Below are 15,710 nucleotides of genomic sequence, written 5' to 3'. Positions count from 1 at the left end.
GGATCAAAGGTAATAGTATATAGTATAGTATAGTATAGTATAGTATAGTATACTGCAATGTCTCTTCAAGAGTGGAGATGCCTTGCACACAAATCTTGCTTTATCAAGATCTATATTAAGGCTTTTCCATTTCATATCAATTCTGCACTCCTACGTTTCATGTTCCTCTGAAGATTTACATCTCTCCACACTATTCAGCCATAACAATTCTATTCTAACATTTTCAACATATGAAGTGCTTTATAATTTTTTGCCAATCATTGCTACAGACTCTTTTTCTTCCTATTCACTAACAGCTGATAACCATACTTTTTTTTTTTTTTTTTTTTTAACTTTGCTCAGTAGCCCTTCATATATTTTGACTTTGCTTTCATATGCTAAAACTTTGCCAAGTCCCATATTACATTCTCAACCACAATTATAATAAGATGAATCTCTGTTAGTTTGTTTATTAGGATCCCCCATATTTTGCGAGACATGGGCTCTTAGAGAATCTCTTATATTATTCTACCATAATTTATAACCATTAAACCTGAAAAAAATCTTGGCAAACTCTTCCCCTTCTTCAATTATCTATTATAGAGGCATTTAAACTCTTGACAGTAAAGCAAAGTTACATACTCCTCAAAATGAATAAAAAAAAAACTAGATGAATATCAGCAAAATAATATGAAGAAACCATTCAAAGTTTAATGGCAGGTATCAAATAAAGGATTACAAACTTTTCTAAACTGGCTAAAAATATGAAAAATTTATAAGTAATTTGTATTTTTCCTAATGATACAAACCTGTAGCTATTTGATAGGAGATATTACTTTTGGCAAAGCTGAAAGACGAGCCATAAGACTTTGAGCGAGGGTTAACCATCCACCCGCTAGTTAGAGGGGGGGTGTTGGGTGGGGGGGGGGTTAGTCTGCTACCCAGCTCACTCACACACCTGAGCTGAGTAACCACTTCTGCTTGCAGATGGGACTTCTAGGGGATAGGTGCTGGCGGGCCAATCTGTATAAATAACTACAGGTTTGTATTGTTAGGAAAAATACAAATATCTTCCAAATTTGTCAATTGTTCCAACACTAATATTAACCAACGTTATTCTTAGAGGATGACTTACACCTTAGGAAGGTGGAAGTCCGTACCAACTGGCTTCCTGGCATTGACCCGGGGTTTCTCTGTACGTGCTCTGTATGCAGCTAGTAGAAACTCTATAACTCACTAAACACTGTGCTACGCACGGCTAGTGGCCTATGCAAGTTGTGTGCTTGTGATACTACCTATGTGACTGTTTAAGTAAGAGTTCTCCGAGTCATAGGAATCTTCCAAGGGTACCATTAACATTACCCAATCCTCCGTTGCTAGAGGTATAGGGATGCAACAAGTATTATTTCAATACTAGGTTACACAAGGAAGATGGTTTTACCTGCTGACAGGTGAGGCAAGTTTTTCAGAGGACCCAGGGTGGCGATTACTCAAGAGAGGGGAAGATGAAATAAAGAAAGAGCCGGTAATTTTCATGCATTCATCCCATACAAATACCAGGTAACCTATGCCCTCAACCATCAGCTGCTTGTCCATCATGGAGCCAGAGATCTTTAAACCACTTGTGCAGCCACCATAGGACCAGTGGAGAATGTCTCCATGTTCCCGTGGGTTATGTCTTGCAGGTAGTGGGCGGTGAAGGTCGTTTGACGCTTCCACAAACCTACTCGGAATTGTCTTCAAGTCTTTCGACTCCTTGCGGGATGGAAAATACTCCTCTAGGAGTGAAGGTTTGGGGTGTTTTCTCCATCTGCCCCTCTCTTGACGAGGAAAATACATCCGAGTGGGATGGCTTCTTCCAGACTGAACGTAGTTCCGGAGGAGCCATCTCGATGTGGGAAGGCGAATCCATTCTATGAACAACATCTCTCTCGCCGACTGAGAACCTTGGCTTAGATGATGATATAGTGTATCCCCCCGAGGAGGAGTCGGATGTACCATCCTCCTCTTCTGCTGTCGTTATTATCAGTGTCAACTGCACTTGCGAAGTCCTATTGGCATTCCGCACTCAACTCAGCTGCTCCTCGCTTCCTCTTGAGAGGAAAGGGGCCTAAGTTAGGCTGGCCCTGCGGATGCATGTCTGGGGTCAGACGGAAGGGAGGCTGTAGACGGGGGAGCTGACCTCTCCAAAGGAATACTTAGCGTGTTGGTGATTGACTGCACTGCCTTGACTATCTAGATGACTAGGGCGTCAAACCAGGAGGATTCCTTGCTGAATGCAGTACCGGCGGGAAGATTCCTCGCAAGGCTGGGTGTTGGAGGTCTGGGTTTAGGAGCCTGTAAAGATGTACGATTAGGATCCTTAGCTGGTATAATTAACACCAGCATGGCTTCTAGCTCAGACATGGATGAGCGAGGGGCTCTATACGTGGAGGGTTGCTGGACCTTCGAAAATTCCCTCTTGGAAGGGAACAGGACCGGGCGTCCACCATACAGGAGATCCTTTGAAGGTAGCTGGTCCCTGCAGGTATGAAGAGATTCCTTCTCAGGTAGGGAGGCTCTCTGACCTGAAACTGTAAAAACAGACATAGCAATGAGGGAACGAGTCTCTCTAAGCCGCGAAGGCTCAGGACTATACCTGTTAACAAAAGGCTCCTCTTGACGGAGTGGAGAACTCTCAAGGGAAGGATGACAGGAGTCGTCTCTGTGGCAATCACTCGTTGGTTGAGCGTCCTGAGATAGTGAGCAACAATTACGCATTGGTTGAGTGTCCTGAGCTGGCAAGCGGCAATCACGCGTTGGCTGAGTTTCCTGAGCAGGCGAGTGACAATCACAAGCTGATCTGTGAGTATTAAATGAAGGAGTGGCGATCGCGCTTTGGCAGTGATGATCCAATCCTGGCAATTGATGCTTGCGGGTCGGAAGCCAACTAGGCGAACGATGAGTTGGCAAACGGCAAGTAGGCGAGCGCCGAGAGGTCTGCGAACGGCCTGAGGGTGAACACTTGTGAACTGGCGAATAACGAACAGCTGACAAGTGACAAGACATCCGCGAATGCTGCAGGGGTGGCAAACGGCAAAAGAGAATCCATAGAAGCAGGCAAGTGGTGAGTACGTACTGGCTGATTGCAAGACTGTCGATGACGAGAGACGAGGCGAGAAGTGATAGCCACAATTGATTGATTGAATGATTGATTTGAGGTTTTCTGCCATCCTGACATCTGAGGTCATTGACACCGATATCGTTTATTGCAAGTAAAAAAATAAAAGATTAGGCGAGGAGCGGGATCCTTAGGCGGTCAAGGTAGAATATAATCCGGGATCATGCTATGCCACACTCGAGGGTGAAAAGGTTTCCACCTCAAAGGAAACTGGTGAATGCTTCCTCTCAGCACCAAGTTAAAGGAGTTCCACCAACCCCTCCTTTGACAGGGGACTGGTCATACTCCGCTACAGCCAAACCTGCAATACGTTAGAGAAAGAGAAGTCTCTGCTTGAAAGGAAGGGCAGAACTGCTTCTCTAGGGAAAGCAGTCCTGTCCCTCAAACCCCGAGGTTGACCTGGTGTTAGCTGGTCTACGCTCCTACTAAATCAAGAAGAGATTGGGGTGTCAAGAAGTCCAAGGTTTCTTCAACTAAGAGGAAGACCCCGAAGGCAAAGAATCTCTCTTGGACTTATGCACCGGTGGCCAAACCTCTCCCCGCATTCAGGGGAGGTGTTGTCTTGGATCCCAATGCCACCCTCAGCAGGACGGACACAACGAATGTGGGTCCGTATTAACAAGAGGACATGAAAGTTCCGCAGGAGCGGCCCTTAGGTCCTGGACAAGTCCACATGATGACGGTCAAGGAGAAAACACAAACACGCTGAAAAGAAAAAGCTTAAAAAGCAATCAAGTTAACAATGGCAAGTCAAACAGGAGGAGGAGAGCAGCAGCGTCTGTTCTCCACCAAGCTACAGCAAAAGTGGTTATTCAGCCCAGGTGTGTGAGTGAGTGGGGTAGCAGATTACCCCCAACACCCTCCACTAGTTGGCGGATGGATAGCTAACCCTCGCTAAAATTCTTATGGCTCATCCTTCAGCTTTGCCGAAAGTAATATCCCCAATAAATAGCATTGGTCTGTATTAGTGTCTGAACAAAGTAGATTTTCTTAAATATTTTTAATATTTTCAACCTGGGATCAAGGTGAGAAGAGCTAGTAATGGCCTTTCAAAAGCAGGTATATACACATTTTTTTCCTTTAATTTGAGCATTACTGTACATCCAATGTATCTTCTCTTCAATACTTCACATGCTTGAAAGTTTCTACACCTGGCCACCAGGAAATTTTCTAGTACTGTACTCTCAAAATGCAGAAGGGTTACGTCTTTCATACATTATTCTACTGTATATCATTTAATAGTAACTATAAAAAACTTAACTTTTAAATCTCTGAGAAGCATATTTCATGTATTGTATTCCTTTAATTAAAATTCTTCATCTTTTGCTTGATTAATCAAATTATAGAAATTGTGGAAATTTATATACTGTACAGTACTGTACTCTTAAGGAAATAACAATGGATACATAAGAACCCCTCAAATGGAGTTGTTTATATACCATATACCTGTAAATCACGGGATGTTTCTTTGATCTATCCAGATAAATGAAAAGGACCAAAGAAAAGATACAAAAATGAAGTTCAAGAAGAATAACTGTAAAGCCTAAAAATTTATCAAGTACAGTACAGAAAGTCCTCAGCTTACTAACTTAACCCTTTTACCCCCAATGCTATTTGGAACTTTCTTTTTCAAGCACGTTTTGCAATATTTTTTTTTTTTTTAGATTGCACTGACAGCCTTAATTTTCGTCATAGAGAGGTCAGGTTGGTCTCATTATTTTGGAAAATGCCTGAAGTTTTTCAAACAGTTATCAAAAATATGCAAAAAAAAAAATGCAAATAGCAGTTTTTAGCAAGGACGTACCGGTACGTCCATGGGGGTTAAGGGATGAGTTTTGTGAAACGTACCAGTATGTCCACTGGGGATAGGAGGGTTAAAAGGTTCCAAGAAACTGTTTGTAAGTAAAATTTTATTAAATCTTGGCCTAGGGTAGGGTTCGCCTAACTCACATGCCTACAATTTTCAGCTGTTAAAGTCAACAAATATTCCTGTTTCATATTGCAAATGTCGCCTTGCTTACTGCATTAAATTATATTTTTTAATTACAGTATTTCAGTATGAACTCTTGATACAATAGCCAAGATTTATGATTTAAATAGGATTTGTTTTTAAGTCGAGGAACTTTATTTCCAAATCACACTATGCCAAATAGTACTATAAGTTAGAAGTAGATGACTGAGGAAATGATTACCTGTAAATGTGGTGACTGCTGGACGAGGGCTGTGAGGACAGGTTTTATCCCAAGTGCATCATAGGTGACAAAAAGCTTCTGGACTGGGAAAGGACCCAACTGACTGATAACTTGTGACAAATCAAAACACCACTCGCTGAAAAAATGCTGTTGATTAGCATATTTACAGTACTATGTTACATATATAACAACAGTTTCTGGGTTTTCTGAGTACATCACCAAAGTTTAGTAACATAAGGTACTAATTCTAACAAGAGATAAAACAGACAATTACCTTAAACTTCCACTTACCTGGCAATCTGAAATCTATTGCCAATCTCAATTCTTGTATCGACACACAGGCGAAGTAGCAAAAATAAAACGTATTCTTCTTCTGTAGCTGAGGTCCAGCTCAAGCGTTCTATGGCATCAATTATTCTACAACGTAATGAAGAATCCAAACTACCTAATGCGCTGTTGTTCCACCACCAGTCACGGAATTTCTTCATTTCCTTCTGCAATGAATACAAAAACTGCTGGAATGGCTAGGATGATTATGCCCTAAAATAAAATCTAATGTACAGTACTGTACTGTATAACAGTCAACTACAATCAGTAAGAAATCCATGGCTGACAGTACAGTCTGATGTTAGATTTCTATGTATGAAAGTTATCTTACCATAAAACTATAGAGTATTCTTTAAACAGTCTCTTCTTTTTTTATACCATCAGCCCTCCGTCTTTGTGAGGGTTGGGTAACAAGAAATACCCGAGAAGAGCAAGAAATCTGCGTAGTGTCAATTCTTAACCCACTGAAGCAAATACCCACTGTCTATATGTGATCGACTAATACCTTCAGCAACTAACTGTACATTGTGATATTTTCTATTTTTAACACAAAATGAATATTGTTACTCGGTAGTAGGTAGTAGGTTGGCCAGGGCACCAGCCACCCGTTGAGATACTACTGCTAGAGTTATGGCGTCCTTTGACTGGTCAGACAGTACTACATTGGATTCTTCTCTCTGGTTATGGTTCACTTTCCTTTTGCCTACACATACACCGCATAGTCTGGCCTATTCTTTACAGACTCTCCTCTGCGCTCATACACCTGACAACACTGATATTACCAAACAATTCTTCTTCACCCAAGGGGTTAACTACTGCACTATAATTGTTCAGTGGGTACTTTCCTCTTGTTAAGAGTAGAAGAGACTCTTTAGCAATGGTAAGTAACTCTTCTAGGAGAAGGACACTCCAAAATCAAACCATTGTTCTCTAGTCTTGGGTAGTACCATAACCTCTGTACCATGGTCTTCCACTGTCTCGGGTTAGAGTTCTCTTGCTTGATGGTACACTCGGGCACACTATTCTATCTAATTTCTCTTCCTTTTGTTTTGTTAAAATTTCTATAGTTTCTATAAGAATTATTTATTTCAATGTTGTTACTGTTCTTAAATTTTTTCCCTTGTTTCCTTTCCTCACTGGGCTATTTTCCCTGCAGGGTCCCCTGGCCTTATGGCATCCTGCTTTTCCAACTAGGGTTGTAGCTTAGCAAGTAATAATAATAATAATAATAATAATAATAAAGGCAACCCTAAATACATGGCTACACCAGATTAACAGACTATAAAACTAAACTGCGTATAATGAGAAGTTCACTTGATTTAGGGTATAAAACTAAATAGATTACAAGATAATTTTAGTTTTATTTATTAGGTAGGTCAGATTATGAAGGGGTGTATTCTTTGACAAGAATTCCAGGCAAGGCTAACAATTGGGGGACAAGTTGACTTTATGTTCTGAATAGGTGTGTAGAGTGCATCAAGCGAGAGCACTTCTGAAAGTGATAAGGCGGCGGCAAATGGACTATCTGGGATATATAATAAGAAGAGAAAAGATTGAACTTTTGTGCCTTAAGGAAAGATAGAGAGAAGATTAAGAGGTTGGCAAAAGAAAAATTTTCTGGACAGTTTACTGGAAGATGTAAATGAGTATGTAACAGCTGGATAATTTATACAGAGCTAGAAACAGGACCATGTGGAGGCAACTGACAGCCCATGTCAAAGACATGGCACCTAAATAGATATATAGAATAGGTTGATATTTAAGTAAGATCATCATTCACTGTATATATGCTACTTTCCCATATCTTTCTTCATTCTCGTTGAACCCTTTCACGCTTAACTAAGCAACACCTGACGAGGGTATTCTACTTTTAGCCATTCTTACCAAACAGCTTATACTGTATAGATTTGTTTGTTTTATAGAGAAAATATTTTCCTCTATCTCTCTTCTTTCTTAATGGCAAAAATTGCACTTTCTTTTTTAAAGAAATCTCAAGATAGCAAACTGAACAACTTACCCAAGGCGGTTGTGGTATAGGCATTGAAGCTTCAGTGTACAATTGGGTTCTATCCACAGCCTTTTTATTCTTTTTCTTTCTTTGTGGTAGCTCATATTGCCATATGATGACTGGATCCCATCTATAAAGTGAGAAAAAAACAAAATAACACTTATAAGAAATACTGTACAAACTATAAATAAAAGAAAATCACAAATTTGTAAAGTAATATCTCAAATTTTAGTAATTTGTATTTATCCTGACTATACAAACTAGTCTTTTTCAATATTAAACTTACCCGATAATCATGTAGCTGTCAACTCTGTTGCCCGACAGAATTCTATGGAGGGATACGCCAGCTATCACAATACTAGAAGGGGGTGTTCTTACCAGCGCCACCTGTGGCCAGGTACTCAAGTACTTCTTGTTGACACCTCCTCAATTATTCCTCTGTCGTGCTTCTAACAAGACGTTCTGGGATACGCTTATGTTCTTGGAGTATTTTCACGACTTTGGTGAAGTATTTCTCTTTGATTTCGGCTGTCGCTTTACTGGAAACTTCTATTTTAGCTTAGTTAGCTTTTGGAATTAATTTGATTAATTTTGGTGACGAAGAGAGTATGAACTCTCGTTCACCTTTCAATGGCCGACCCTTCCCTTAGACGGAAGTGTTGGTGTCTAAGAGAGTATAGACTCTCTTTCTTAATTTTGCTTAACAAAAGTTATAGATTTATTTTATATCTCTCCGCCTCTTATAGGCCTCTTCGATTAACTTCCTTTTATTATAAACTTATTAAAATTAATTTTTATATTTGTTTATATTCGACCTTCCTAATAGTAGGCGGTCTTTTCTTGGTACCGAAGTTAATTATCGTGAGCCCGTCATTTCGGTTTTACCTGTTAACATATTATACTATTTTAGGGTCTTTGAAAGAATTTCTTTGATAGTCTCGTATTTTTTCAAAGTTGAACTAACGTTTTGTTTGTCTCGGCAGTTGTTGACGTTCGGAGCGTTTCAACTTGCACTCTATCGTTACGATAGAGAAAGAATGTTCACGGTTTCACATTGCAGTGGGGAGTAACCGTTTCTAGCGTTTTGTTCATTCTTTCTTAACTTAGTGGTTTTGATCCTAATAAGGAGCTTTTCTTTTTGGGAAATATTTCAGTTTTTTCCTTTAACAATAATATGTTTTAACGATATATATGATTGGGCTCTTCTCTCAGGTTCTAAGTCAAGAGAGAGAGAGAGAGAGAGAGAGAGAGAGAGAGAGAGATAGAGACGGAGGGAGAAAGAGGATAAACGTTTCCCTCAAGCCTGCCAGGCGTACGAGTAACGTCGTTATCGTTTTGCTCTTATCCCTAGTCTCTTTAGGGGAAGAAACTAAACGTTTCTAGAGTGATCTAGTGTTTAGTCTCTTTCCAGCCACTGAATTTTCTTTCATTAGATTTTTCTGTTACATTGTAATTCTGTTTTCGCAATTACTAACTTTTGAGAAGGATAGAATTGCGTGTTTCAGGTACAAACCACTTAAAGTTTCGAGTTCAGTGAAATAAGTGCAAACAGAAATCAAAGTGATAAGTGATTAGTGCAAAGTATGTCAGTGTTATGCGTGAGGGTACTTTTGTGCGCGCCAGTCGTCCTCCCAGTCCGGGACCTCTTGCAAGCTCCCAAGCCCAGGGGAGAAGCAATGTCGAAGGGCATAAGGGTTCGGCAGGCCTTGATCGGCGCACAGAAGTATCCTCGGTGGTTGTGGGCGTGTCTTACCGAGACCGTCACTCCCACCCGCAGACGATTGAGCCCTTAATTTGCTCGTCTGCAGAAGAGATTTAGAGGAGAAAATAAAGGCAGAGTTACGCTGGTCTCAGGTCTCAAGACCTCTTAAACGTAAAGTCCAGACCTATGCCAGACGTACGAAGTAAAGTTCAACAACCCGGATGCAGTCATTGGGTTAGCTCTGTCTCTCCTCAGTCATCAGTTTGTCGGGCTGAGAGTGCGCCTACACTCCCCCCCCCCTATGCTCGCTCCGCCTGATCGCAGTACCACCTGCCAGGCGTACGATGTTGTGGACTCTACTACAGTCCATGCAAGCACAGCTTTCGGACCTGATGCGTGAGTGTCGTGCTGAGAGTGTTGCACCTCCTCCTCCTCCTGCACCGGTGGTGCACCAACCGCCTGCACCCGTTCAGCCTGTGCTGCACCCGCCTGCACCGGTGGTGCACCAACCGGCTGCACCCGTTCAGCCTGTGCTGCACCCGCCTGCACTCGCTACACCCAGTCGCAGCACCATCTGCCAGGCGTACGATGTTGTAGACTCTACTACAGTCCATGCAAGCACAGCTTTCGGACCTGTTGTGTGAGTGTCGGGCTGAGAGTGTTGCACCTCCCCTGCACCCGTTCAGCCTGTGCTCAACCCGCCTGCACTCGCTGCACCCAGTCGCAGCACCATCTGCCAGGCGTACGATGTTGTAGACTCTACTACAGTCCATGCAAGCACAGCTTTCGGACCTGTTGTGTGAGTGTCGGGCTGAGAGTGTTGCACCTCCCCTGCACCCTTTCAGCCTGTGCTCAACCCGCCTGCACTCGCTGCACCCAGTCGCAGCACCATCTGCCAGGCGTACGATGTTGAACCTCTTTCTGTGTTCGCTGTTCCCAGTGTTGTTCAGCCTCAGCCTTCTTTAAGGCAACCTTCGGTTTGGGATCAGGAGGATTACCCCACTCTTCCTCCTCCTCCCCTGGCTGCTCCACCGGTGGTGCAACTCTCGGTGGAGGTACAACCTCTTCCACCTGTGAGTCAGTCTCCTCAGCTGCTGCACCGAGCTCAACCCGTGCACCCTGATTCTGCACCTTCCACTGTTGTTGTTCCAGCTCGTTCTGACTCTGCTGTTCAGCATACCTTACCTCCATTTTCTAACCATGGCAACAATATGAATCATGAGTTATGAATGTAAGGTAAACATTATGTTGATTTTTAAATCCCATGCAAGCATGCATAAAGCACTCTAGCACTGGTCATGGAATTTCTGAGAAATGTTAAACGCCATGCACACGCTCTGCTTTCCTTACAGCAGGCTCTGCTTACAGCAGGCTCTGCTTACTACATGCTCAGCATTCAGCATGCTCTGCATTCAGCATGCTCTGCATACAACATGCTCTGCATACAGCATGCTCTGCTTTCAGCATGCTATGCATACAACATGCTCTACATACAGCATGCTCTGCATACAGCATACTCTGCATTCATCATGCTCTGCATACCTTACCGCATGCTTCTCAACATATCTTGGGTTGTTGCCAACTCACTAGACTGTCAAGCAGTTTCATAACATTGCCTTCTAGTCTGCTGCTTTTGCACCAGTGAACCCTCACTCAGAGAACTTAGCTTTTCTAGGATAAGGTCCCTGTAGATGAGAAAGTTCTTTTCTCCCTCCTTCTGATATTCCCTTGAGGACTTTGTCATTTGGAGGGAGCCTTTAGCTGCATAACCTCTTATGGACTTTTATTTAAGCATAACATGCTTACAGGGAAGGTAATGGTTTCACTTCAGCCGCTAATCCCGTCTGTTACCACACCTGCTCCCATAGACCTTGAGCTGTGTTGCATGACATGCAGTCCAAGCTTAGTCCTTGTTAGAGGATTTTTGTTTACGGAGTCAATGTGTCACGGGGAAGACGTTCAACAACCAACAGAAGGGACTTGTTGTGACGCAGTGCGGCAACCTCAGCAACCCGTTAAGGAGTTGTCTGTACGACCCAGATAGTCTAGACAGATTCGGGTTGTCACTGTACTTCCTCGCTTGCCCATGATTGTCAGTTTACAGACTGTGCAGCAGTATCATGATCTTGTGTCCGGCTCCGTCAGACGACTGGCTTTTAAGAGCTCCCACAAGTCGTCGCTGTCTGGAGATTTTCAAATGGACTATGGATCTGACCAAGGAACTGGGCCTCCTGGTCAATTTTGAGGAGTCTCAGCTCGTTCCATCCCAGACCATTGTTTCCTTGGGTATGGATCTTCAGAGTCGAGCTTTTTGGACTTGTCCGTCGGCCCCAAGGATCTTCCAAGCCCTAGAATGCATCCAGAGCATGCTGAGAAGGAACCGATGCTTAGTCAGGCAGGGGATGAGTCTAACAGGGACACTTTCATCGCTGGCCCTGTTCATCGAGTTAGGGAGACTCCACCTCCGCCCCCTTCAGTATCATCTAGCTGCTCACTGGATAAAGGACATGACGCTAGAGACGGGCTCAGTTCCTGTTTCCGAAGAGATGAGGTCTACTCTAACGTGGTGGAAGAACAGCATTCTTCTCAAGGAAGGTCTACCTTTGGCTGTTCAGACCCCCGACCACCGTCTCTTCTCGGACGCATCGGACACGGGCTGGGGTGCGACACTGGACGGACAGGAATGCTCGGGAACATGGAATCAGGAGCAAAGGACACTTCACATCTATTGCAAGGAGTTGTTGGCAGTTCATCTGGCCTTGATAAACTTCAAGTCCCTCCAGCTTACAAGGTGGTGGAGGTGAACTCCGACTACACCACAGCCTTGGCTTACATCTCCAAGCAGAGAGGGACTCATTCGAGGAAGTTGTTCAAGATCGCAAGGGACCTCCTCATTTGGTCAAAGATCGAAAGCTCACGCTGGTAACGAGGCTCATTCAGGGCGATATGAATGTCATGGCAGATCGCCTCAGCCGTAAGGGTCAGGTCTTCCCCACAGAGTGGACCCTTCACAAGAATGTTTGCAGCAGACTTTGGGCCCTGTGGGGTCTGCCAACCATAGTTCTATTCGCTACCTCGATGACCAAGAAGCTCCTCTTGTATTGTTCTCCGATTCCAGACCCAACAGCAGTTCGCGTGGATGCCTTTCTGCTGGATTGGTCCCATCTCAACCTGTATGCATTCCCGCCGTTCAAGATTGTCAACAGGGTACTTCAGAAGTTCGCCTCTCACAAAGGGACACGGTTGACGTTGGTTGCTCCCCTCTGACCCGCGAGAGAAGGGTTCACCGAGGTACTGCAATGGCTGGTCGACGTTTCCCAGGACTCTTCCTCCTAGAGTGGACCTTCTGCGTCAACCTCACGTAAAGAAGGTACACCCAAACCTCCACGCTCTTCGTCTGACTGCCTTCAGACTATCGAAAGTCTCTCAAGAACTAGAGGCTTTTCGAAGGAGGCAGCCAGAACGATTGCCAGAGCAAGGACGACATCCACTCTCAGAGTCTATCAGTCTTAATGGGAAGTCTTCCGAAGCTGGTGCAAGGCCAATGCAGTTTTCCTCAACCAGTACCACTGTAACCCAGATTGCTGACTTCCTGTTACATCTTAGGAACGTAAAATCCCTATCAGCTCCTACGATCAAGGGTTACAGAAGTATGTTGGCAGCGGTTTTCCGCCACAGAGGCTTGGATCTTTCCTCCAACAAAGATCTACAGGACCTCCTTAGGTCTTTTGAGACCTCAAAGGAACGTCGGTTGTCCACTCCAGGCTGGAATCTAGACGTGGTCCTAAGGTTCCTAATGTCATCAGGATTTGAACCGTTCCAATCAGCCCCTTTTAAGGACCTCACATTAGAAACTCTTTTCCTCGTGTGCTTAGCAACAGGTAAAAGAGTAAGTGAGATCCACGCCTTCAGCAGGAACATAGGTTTCACATCTGAAACGGCTACATGTTCCTTGCGGCTCGTTTTTTTTTTTTGGCTAAAACGAGCTTCCTTCCCGTCCTTGCCCTAAGTCGTTCGAGATCCCAAACCTGTCCAACATGGTGGGGAACGAACTAGAGAGAGTACTTTGCCCTGTTAGAGCTCTTAAGTACTATTTAAGAAGGTCAAAACCATTACGAGGACAATCAGAAGCCTTATGGTGTGCTATCAAGAAGCCTTCTCTACCAATGTCTAAGAACTCAGTTTCTTACTACATCAGGCTTCTGATTAGAGAAGCAAATTCTCATCTGAAGGAAGAAGACCTTGCTTTGCTGAAGGTAAGGACACATGAAGTGAGAGCTGTGGCTACTTCAGTGGCCTTCAAACAGAACCGTTCTCTACAGAGTGTTATGGATGCAACCTATTGGAGAAGCAAGTCAGTGTTCGCATCATTCTATCTCAAAGATGTCCAGTCTCTTTACGAGTACTGCTACACCCTGGGTCCATTCGTAGCAACGAATGCAGTAGTAGGCGAGGGCTCAGCCACTACATTCCCATAATTCCATAACTTTTTAACCTTTCTCTTGAATACTTTTTATGGGTTGTTCGGTCGGCTAAGAAGCCTTCCACATCCTTGTTGATTTGGCGGGTGGTCAATTCTTTCTTGAGAAGCGCCGAGGTTAAAGGTTGTGATGAGGTCCTTTAGTATGGGTTGCAGCCCTGTATACTTTAGCACCTTTGGGTTGATTCAGCCTCCAAGAGGAACGCTGCGCTCAGTAAGGAAGTCGAACTTAAAAAAGAGACAGAGTAACGGTTCAATTCGACTTCCTTACCAGGTACTTATTATTTCATTGTTATTTGAGATAACTGTTATATGAAATATGGGATACTTAGCTATCCTTTAATCTTGTACACTGGTTTTCACCCACCCCCCTGGGTGTGAATCAGCTACATGATTATCGGGTAAGTTTAATATTGAAAAATGTTATTTTCATTAGTAAAATAAATTTTTGAATATACTTACCCGATAATCATGATTTAATTGACCCTCCCTTCCTCCCCATAGAGAACCAGTGGGACCGAGGAATAATTGAGGAGGTGTCAACAAGAAGTACTTGAGTACCTGGCCACAGGTGGCGCTGGTAAGAACACCCCCTTCTAGTATTGTGATAGCTGGCGTATCCCTCCATAGAATTCTGTCGGGCAACAGAGTTGACAGCTACATGATTATCGGGTAAGTATATTCAAAAATTTATTTTACTAATGAAAATAACATTTTTAAAATGGAGCAAGTCAGTATCCGCTGACCCTGCTGAGAGAAAAGCAATGCAACCTGTGTGGGAGAGTAGGAGTATGAAAGAGAAAGGAGGCTTACGCAGTTCTCCCGCATGGCCCAAATCGTCACTTTGAAGGTACAAACCTCTGGTTTGCGGGAAGGACAAGGTGGGTAGTGAACATTTAAAGGAGCCAGGTTTGTATAGTTGAGAAAAAAAGCAAAGTACAAACACGAACCCTCGTACCTTTAATAAAAAGGATATTCACTGTTAGTAGGCGGGAAACCCTACTAAACACAGGCTTCGAGAGGGACCCTGAGGAAAAAAATGCTCTTTTGGACCATAGGACGGAAGGGGGAAACATGATTGATTGATTGACTAGGAGTCATTGACATAGATATTATTTTATATATATAGAAAATAAAAGATAAAAGTAAATGAAAATTCTAATTAAAAATAAAAGCAAAAATGTCCTTATAAAAGTTAAATAGTCTTCAGAGGACCTGCCTCTGAAATAAAATCTAAAAATAACACTAACATAGTACGACATATTGTGTCCAAGAATCTTGGCAAGGATGAACCTGCCATCCTCACCTCAAGCCTTAATCATATAACTATTTCTTATGGTGCTAAAAGTGGGGCATTCGGTCAACAAAGGCCTCACTGTCAGGGGCACCAAATAATTGTCGCAATATGGCTGCTGTTGGCCAGTCATCAACCGAGTGTGACCAATGTGGACACGACAAAGAATAGTCTACCACTTTTGGGACATCATGTCATACCTCCAGGAGGATATACGCGTACTATAACATTTATTATTTCTCTCATCTTATTTTCAACTAAACTATCCCAATGCTGTTGCCAATTATTATAAACTAAATTCTAAATGCTAAGTAAAAAAAAATTCATTAAAAGAATGGGATACCTTTTTGGTAACAGCTCAGCTGCAGCATTCTTTGCCAGAAAATTTGCCAATTAATTTCCAGACACACCTACGTGTGCAGGGACCCAGCAAAATTGAACTGTTATAGCTCTCAGCTCAATAATAAAAAGCCACTCTAAAATCTTTAAAACTAAAGGGTTAATGGAATTAAAAACTTCTAAAGCTTGTAGGACACTTCTTGCATCACTAAAAATGGTAAAATTGCCC

At 43.0% G+C, this 15,710-nt stretch overlaps 1 protein-coding gene across 2 annotated transcripts in view; it reads right to left on the bottom strand.

Moving 5' to 3' along the window:
- Nucleotides 1-15,710, bottom strand: part of LOC137651326 (uncharacterized) — a 53,102-nt gene that overhangs the window by 10,873 nt on the left and 26,519 nt on the right. For both annotated transcript variants that reach the window (XM_068384608.1, XM_068384609.1), the window contains exons 3-5: nucleotides 7,676-7,796; nucleotides 5,623-5,825; nucleotides 5,332-5,467 (exon numbers count right to left, since the gene is read on the bottom strand). In XM_068384608.1, the coding sequence (XP_068240709.1) occupies nucleotides 5,332-5,467; nucleotides 5,623-5,825; nucleotides 7,676-7,796 (460 nt within the window). The remainder of the gene's footprint in view (nucleotides 1-5,331; nucleotides 5,468-5,622; nucleotides 5,826-7,675; nucleotides 7,797-15,710) is intronic.

The sequence above is a fragment of the Palaemon carinicauda genome, chromosome 12 (assembly GCF_036898095.1).
Source record: "Palaemon carinicauda isolate YSFRI2023 chromosome 12, ASM3689809v2, whole genome shotgun sequence".
NCBI lineage: Eukaryota > Metazoa > Arthropoda > Malacostraca > Decapoda > Palaemonidae > Palaemon > Palaemon carinicauda.
This window is presented reverse-complemented; position numbering and strand designations above follow the sequence as displayed.